This window comes from Gnatocerus cornutus, chromosome 7 (assembly GCF_029298725.1).
Source record: "Gnatocerus cornutus isolate USDA-ARS CGAHR chromosome 7, icGnaCorn1.1, whole genome shotgun sequence".
NCBI lineage: Eukaryota > Metazoa > Arthropoda > Insecta > Coleoptera > Tenebrionidae > Gnatocerus > Gnatocerus cornutus.
The window spans coordinates 8,663,816-8,671,961 of NC_142239.1; the positions used below are offsets into that span (position 1 = coordinate 8,663,816).

At 35.6% G+C, this 8,146-nt stretch overlaps 1 protein-coding gene across 1 annotated transcript; it reads right to left on the bottom strand.

Moving 5' to 3' along the window:
- Positions 1 to 267: 267 nt before the first annotated feature.
- On the bottom strand, positions 268 to 2,954 carry LOC148170722 (pickpocket protein 28-like). The gene is made up of 9 exons (XM_088041243.1): positions 2,798 to 2,954; positions 2,511 to 2,753; positions 2,177 to 2,428; positions 1,663 to 2,135; positions 1,557 to 1,616; positions 1,342 to 1,513; positions 642 to 1,296; positions 379 to 590; positions 268 to 325 (listed from the first exon to the last, which is right to left on the bottom strand). The coding sequence occupies exons 1-7, from the start codon at positions 2,938 to 2,940 to the stop codon at positions 1,065 to 1,067; spliced, it is 1,575 nt and encodes a 524-aa protein (XP_087897369.1). The 5' UTR covers positions 2,941 to 2,954; the 3' UTR covers positions 268 to 325; positions 379 to 590; positions 642 to 1,064.
- Positions 2,955 to 8,146: the final 5,192 nt, after the last annotated feature.

Sequence of the window (8,146 nt, forward strand, 5' to 3'; positions counted from 1 at the left end):
AGTCATTTTAAAAAATCATTTTAAAACACTCTGTGGAAATCCAAAAATGAACCAAAAATGAACAAACATTTTGCTTTTGCTTCCACAATTTGGTAATAATTTGACATGCTACAAAAGTCGCGGAATTAGTACTATATCTGATTGCTGAATGACCAATCACAAAGTTGCATTTAAAATTTGGCGCGCACACAAAGAATGTTTGGAATTTGGAAAATCTCGGTGAACTCAAAATGTTTAATTTTACAAACTTATTTCATTAGCGTATTAATACAATCAGTTGGTATCAATTTTTAATTGTATGGAATCTTCAAGTCTTTTGGGTTTTCTGAAAAATAAAACTTTATTAGGCAGTGTTATAAAATTTGACATAAAACTTACTCCCTAACAGACATAAACTGAAAATCACATGATTTGTAAGATGCAATCTTACAAATAGTGACTAACTTCATGGTAAATACTTCCAAATCAGCTTCTCGAATTTTGCGGAGTTTGTTTCTGGATAAGATGAGTTTTCCACCACAAAAAGTTGGACAAAGAAGATGTAAATAAAAGGAGTTGCTGACACCAAAAGCAGGAAAATCCAAACATTTCTAGGATAAAAATTAGCAGCACATTATAATCACTTTTAATTAAGTGCTCACCTTTCAATCGTACCATTTTTAGTACAAGTTTTTGACCTTTTGAAAACTGTAAGATGATTGGAGTACATTTTGTTACCTAGTTTGCACAATTAAAGGTGCTGATGTCTTAACGACACACTTTACACTAAGAGAAATAGTTTAAAGTAGAAATAGATATCGATTTAAAGTATGGAAATTCGTGCGATTTTCTTCGACCAAACGTTTAACAACCACGCAAACAAGTAATTGTGAATACATTAGCAATTTTTTTTTTAATTAAAATTGACAGAGATCCCTCTAAATTATTTATCTCGTTGGCTGTTACTTTGTGAATGTCTGTCATTCCTTAACATCTACCAATTATTTGACACACTAGCAAGGTGCTAATCGGACTACAGAGTGAGTTCATAAATGTGAAGTTTTTTAGTGCATACATCAAAAGTTTTAAAATTCGGGCTCAAGTCCAGCCCAATTTCCATGCAATCGACCGTTACAAATCAATCTAACAGACAAAAAGTACAAAATTTCCATAAATGAGAGGACGGAAAATCCAGTGAAAAGCCCCAGAATGCCTCCAAAGTTGGCCAAAAAATCGATGGGACCATACAGCTCGTTTCGTTCGGACGTAACAAAGCTATCACTCTTGAAGAAAATAGTCAGAGAAGACAAATGCGTGCTGAAATGTTAAGTTCAAAGCCTGAAGAAGAACCATTGGACGTACTCATTAGGGATGGAGAGTCCATGGGCTGAGTAAACTCTTTTCCAGTTCCAGTCAGTTTGAGAGGTTTCTACATCATAGGTGATGTCGGTGCAAATGGGTAAACAGTTACAGTCGTCTTTAGAGGTTTTCTTTTCCGAGATTTTTTCGAAGAGATCTTTAGCTTGCATGAAATCTAATTTTTTTAATTAGAATCTTCCCAATTTGTTGTAACTCACCTTCGGCATCCTTCATACATTCAATTCTGCCAGTTCCACAAATTTTAGTACCGCTCTCTCCTACAAAACCTCTCATTATAGTACCGCCACTTTCTCTTTACCTTACTTGGCATGTAAAAGTTGACACATCCGCAGTTCTTCAAAGTGTGCTTGGTCAAACATTCCAACTTACAATTCAAAGCACTATAAATCTTAAAGTACGTCAAATTACGCTCGGAAGGAAAATAACACCCCCTCCGTTTCGGATTGTACATTTTCACCCTATCAGAGGTACTGATCATCACAGGTTGTACCGCCCCCACGACGCTCTGATCCAATGGTACTCTGAAGTACTGTTGGCTCGGTCTCGGCACCCTCATAGGAGAATGCAATGTAATTTTGTACCCCTGAAGCGAAGTACCACCGCAAGCAAAATCTAGATGTACTTCGGGGGTGAGAATGTTGAAACTCAAACCGTTTGGTACCCCGGAAAAAAGGGCTCGCCGAGGGTAAGTTTGCATGACCGCGTCGGAGGAAAAACCGTGTTCTACAGACCAGAGACTAATGTTAGGAGAAGATAAGTAGTTCTTAAACTGGAATCTTTAAAGACAGTTGACGAGATCATGTCGAGTCGATCTTACATGTTGTTTTTGAAAATGGCGCTGCGGTCTAACATGTTGAAGGTGTAACAAACTCCTTGGTCTGTTATAATGGGGGTGAACAAATCATCGCATTTATAGGGGCTTCCTAGGTACATGCATTCCCACAGGATCAATCCTGGTTTAATTTTGTGGAGAACCTCCAAGAAATCATCGGGAAAAGATCCAGGATTGGAGTAGTTCACAGTTTTGTCGTATTTGCAGATTAGGCTCAGGTATTCAAACATTGTGGATCTAAAAGTATTAGTTATGTTGGTAACTCTGTCGCCACTTTGAGCAAACAGCGCCGCCAACACCAACAAATTTCAAAACTTACTCTGACTGCGTTAACGTTCGGTTTTTCTTCTTCTTCATCAATATTTTGCTGTAACTGAAGAGATGTTGCATTGATTTCGACTCTGGACAAATCGTAACGGCCGGAAATGGAATTCTATAAATGGGAGTTCCTTGATTGGCGAAATTTACGATAACGGGGCTCTCCTCCCATTTTTTGTACACTCCGTATATTGAATATACACAGACTGCCAGGCAAACGACGAAAACGCAACCCCACCACACCCTTCAAAAGCTAAATTATTTAAAAAAGGTGAAGATGCGACTCACCGCTCGAAGATTGATCTTTTCTCGCCAAAGTAACGAAAGCCGTGGATGCCGGTGCAGTTGCAGTACTCTCGGAAATAAACGCAGAGATTCTTAAGGAAGGGTTTTTTTTGGGGTGAAATACTATAATTTTCCGACTTTTCCATCGTAATGTGTGTTGTGAAGTGGAAAATGGGGTTGTTTTGATAGTTTATGTTAATTTATGGATCTCTGGAGAATCTGTCAGGTCGGGTTGAATTTATGGAGGATTAATTAATTGAAGGTGTAGCTAATGAAGTAATTAGACAGAAGTGAAAAAAATTGTCATAAAAAAATATGGGCAACCGTCTCTAAAACGATCATTTCTTGTACCTTACAGCGGACGTGAAATCGAATTTCACGGCCGTAAAACTAAATATCACGATGGCAGCGGCCGTAAAACTAAATGTCACTTTCAGGTTTTAGGGACATCGCACATTTGACTTCAGCGCCGCCTACCGCCAAGTGATTGCATACTTTCGGGGCCTAAAATTGCATCAAAAATTTCACATTGTTCGTGGAGTATTTTAAATGGAAGATCTCTCCTGTAATGGAGTGGAGCAATGGTGTTACTTCAGTAAAAGACATGAAACTTGATAATAGGCTTATTTTTTGCTTTAATTTGTCATTACATTAGTTAATTGGAGAAGTGGGAAGTCACTTTCAACGTAAAATTGTCTTCTAATTTTGAATCTCAAGTCTGTTTTGATCCAACAGGTCCGGACTTAAAGTTATTATTGAAAAAATATTTTTTTAGGTTATGCTGCATAACTCAGTTTCTTTTTAAAGATGGAATTGTGCATTACTGTTTTAGAAAGCCTATTAATTAACTTTCCAACGAGCTATAGAACTCAACATTGGGGTCAGTAAAGATATTATTAAAAAAAACTAGTCATTTTCGAAATCCAAAAATGTTTATCTTGCACAAATAAGGACTTTTCTCTATCTTTTTTTACAGCCGTGACATATAGATCCCTAAACTAAAAATTATTAGTGCCTTCATGGTGTACACAATCCCGTGCTTGTTTCTACAAGTTGAACTGCTAAAATCCTAACGGTAAATTTCAGTTTCGAAGCAACTATGCATCGGTCTCACTCGTCTCACTTCTGAGTAGGTAAAGTTTGGGGTATGGTCAAATCGAGGGTCAGGTCATAAAATAGTAAATAAACCATAAATCTAACGGAGAAGAAATGCAGCACTACTTTGAAAGTTCTTTGCACAAATATTTCACAATCAAAAAAGGGACACATTTTTTAAAACAAATGTTTTTTTTATAAGTAACTTTTGCTTACACAATAAGCAAAATTAGTTTCAGGTGTATGATCAAAGGGTATTTGAAATAGTAATAAAACTTATAAAAAACAAATAATATAATAAAAAAACAAAAAAAAAACAAAAAAATAAAAAAACTACAAAACCAAAAAAAATCTTCTAACACGAAAACAAAATACGAAGAAAAAATAAAAACATACAGAAAAAAAACATGAAAAGTTTACTAAAACAAAAAGAAAAAAACAAGAAATATGTGAAAAGCCCACTAAAGGCATTTCTTTACCATTTCGGGTAACATACATGACATATAAAAATCTTTTAGTTTGATTTATTCATCCTTAAAAATAATATCGTATAAACACCCCTTTGGAGTCCAAACTATGAAAAAACAGTATCTTTTTCTCGTAACTAGTAATTGTCCTTGGACTTGATAAAAATATTGGTGGTTTTTGTTTAGTGAAATCTTGTTTGCTCCACTGATCACACAAAATTTTAATTTTTTTGCAACAATTGCTTCCTGCGGTGTCAAATTTTTGGCGTTGTATGGACAGTTCACTTCTACGAGCCCATCGTCGCCTATCAGCCCATCTGGTGAGGCTGCCAAAAATTGAGTGTTTTGACATATGAATAGGCCACTCGGGAGAACTTTTGGTCCATCAAGTGTGGGTGAATCTCCACAGTGAATGTCCAGGTCTATATTTTTTAAATGTTCTACACAACATCCTTTCTCCTTTTCTTCTATTAACCTATTAGCGCAATCCACAGCTTTGGGTTCGTTTTCAATGCCATAAAACGTGTATTTGTTACCCGAAAATTTGATTTCCATTATTCCTGCTGCCACCTTCGCTCTACTTGTACTTGGTCGTAGTTTACAAATTCTACCAAAATTACTAGCCGTCAGTCTTTTTTCGCGTTCACAGTGCCACAAAACACTGCTTCTTTGATCTGTTGTGGCCAATGAAATATTTAAAACTTCTGCCGGTGTTTTCTGCAACTCATTTAAAAATTTCATCTTCTTTTCCTTAAAATTTTCGCATCCTTCGTTAGCCGTGTCCACCCCGTAATCATAATCCACCTGGCCAGTATTAGAGCATTTGGAAAATCTTTTTGATTTGTAATGTTGATACACTGCATTGGCGTTTTTACTTTTTTTTAGTTTTTGTTTCGTAAAACGTTTTTGGAAATATCCGAGGGCACCATTCCCTAACTTGGAACAAAATGTCTGTAAAAAGTTACCGTCTGAATTATAATTTATTAGTGCCATGAAACATCTCATTTGGTAACTTCCTTTCCTTGTATGATCCACTCGCTTGCCTCCAATGTATTTTGCCACAACGGCATTAAAAGCTTCGGCAGAATTATTAGTCTCAAATTGTAGTAAACTTTTGGCGTGAAATTTGAGCCGATTTGTTGCCGATGAAATATCAGAAAGTAGACCACATTCTCTCATTAGTGGGATGATATCTTCCTCATTAGTGTTCTTTCTTCTGCAAAAATAATCTTCGCAATTCTTGTGTTGGCCAAAAACAAAATTTTTTGATTTTTAATTTGATAATGCAACCGCCTTTGCCCGAAAATCGAACTGTATTCATTAATAAAATTATTTAAAAGTTAGTTGACCATAACTATGTTGTAAATCAACAAATCGCCACACAAAAGATAATAATTACGTAGCAATAACCTTTATTGAGGGTTTTACACTGAGGGTCGTCTTTGCCTGAGGAGAAAGAAAAAGACAGACACCATTCCGAAATCGCTAAAATTTCAAAAGTTTAGCCAAAACTACAGCCGTCTAATTAATAAATTGACTTTTTTCTTGCGCCAATCGGTTTGTTTTGAAAATGTGTAGCGTTGTTACTAAGTCAAATTTTAATAAAGAAAAATATAATTTTCTAAAATCAAAAAAAAATATTTAAAAAACCAAGATCTAAATCTCATAGGGTAACGTCACTACAATTTTTTGTGCTCTTTCAAACACAAAAAACCGCACCTCAATAGCTCTTTTCGTTTTCGTGTAATTTTGTACGAACTTTTACATTGAAACGCCCTATCTTCAAATATGGATAGTTCAACCTTCATCGGCCAGATGTCTCCAATTCAAACCGCTGCAACTAACTTCAACGTTTTCTCTCACAAATGTGATCTGTTCTGTAGCAAACTTAATGATATCCTATCGCTAGTTGAGTAACGTTTAGCCTTAGCCTTAAGGCTAACTGCGTGATTAAGCGCAGCTACAAAGGTCTGACGACTACTCCAGAAACATATTCATTTTATTTCCTTTTATTTTAATTTGTATTTATTCTTAGTTGTACTTTATTATTTTTCCATTTGTTTTGTCACTTTTCTATCGTTAACATTGCTTTTTTTTGTAATTTTGGTTTTCTTTTTGCTTTTTTCTCCTGGTAATTGGGCTTTGGCCTGTCTAGGGTGACAATAATAATAAACCACAAATAATAATTGATATGATGGGAAAAAAAACTAGTAATCCTCGAATTCTTACAGAAAATCTTCCGCTTATTTCGATGTAAAACGACGATTTCTCGCTGATTTTTGCCGTTTTCTGGCTTAAATTCGCAAAGAAGAGCTCGAAATCTACAAAATCACCAATTTTTATCAAGATTCAACGGCTGAGTTGCAAGGAAACAGCAGAAATCTGCAGGAAATCATCAAAATTCTTAGAGAAATCCGCTTATTTCGATGCAAAACGACGATTTCTCGCTGATTTTCGCCGTTTTCTGGCTTGAATTCGCAAAGAAGAGCTCGAAATCGACAAAACTACAAATTTTTATCAAGATTTAACGACTGAATTGCAAGAAAACAGCTGAAATCTGCACGAATTTATCAAAATTCTTAGAGAAATCCGCTTATTTCGATGCCAAACGACAATTTCTTGCTGATTTTTGCCGTTTTCTGGCTTGAATTCGCAAAAAAGAGCACGAAATCTACAAAACCATCACTTTTTATCAAGAGTCAACGGCTGAATTGCAAGAAATCAGCAGAATTCTGCACGAAATCATCAAAATTCTTACAGAAAACCGCATATTTCGATGCAAAACGACGATTTCTCGCTGATTTTCGTTGTTTTCTGGCTTGAATTTGCAAAGAAGAGCACGAAATCTACAAAATCATCACTTTTACCAAGATTCAACGACTGAATTGCAAGAAAACAGCAGAATTCTGCACGAAATCATCAAAATTCTTAGAGAAATCCGCTTATTTCAATGCCAACGACGATTTCTCGCTGATTTTCGCCGTTTTCTGGCTTGAATTCGCAAAGAAGAGCTCGAAATCCACAAAATCACCAATTTTTATCAAGATTCAAGGGCTGAATGCAAGAAACCAGCAGAAATCTGCCCGAAATTATCAACATTTTTTGAGAAATCCGCTTTTTCGATGTGAAACGACGATTTCTCGCTGATTTTCGCCGTTTTCTGGCTTGAGTTCGCAAAGAATAGCTCGAAATCTACAAAACCATCACTTTTTATCAAGATTCAACGATTGAATCGCAAGAAAAAAACTTAAATCAGCCCAAAACTATTAAAATTAACCTACAACGTCTTCTAGGTAATCCTAAAGACCAAGTAGAAACAACAAAAAAGTCGGGAATTCATGAAATTTAATGTAAAAATTGTGATCAGAAATATATAGGGCAAACAAGAAGGGCCATTTTAAAAAGGTCCAAAGAGCATCAAGCTCATCTCAAATTTGGAAGGTTCGAAAAATCAAGCGTTGCCCAACATGTTTTGACAATGAAATAAAAGTTGTCTTGGTTTAATTAAAAATATAAGTAACTGTTAATTTCTAGACATTTCTCAAAGTCTAGACATATTTAGGAACAAAAATGTAATAATGAACTCAGACAACGACCCCATCCCCTCCTCCTCCTTCTACTCCCTTCTACCCGCGCCAAAGGAGACGGGTCGACACGTATATAAGGACAAATTGTTTGTTAGTTTTTAGTTTAATCATCGCTCTGATGATGGTAGCAATAAATTTCTTCCTTAATTTAGATCAAAGATTTTTACGAAACCAAATAACGTTAGTTTTTACGTCTGAAAAAT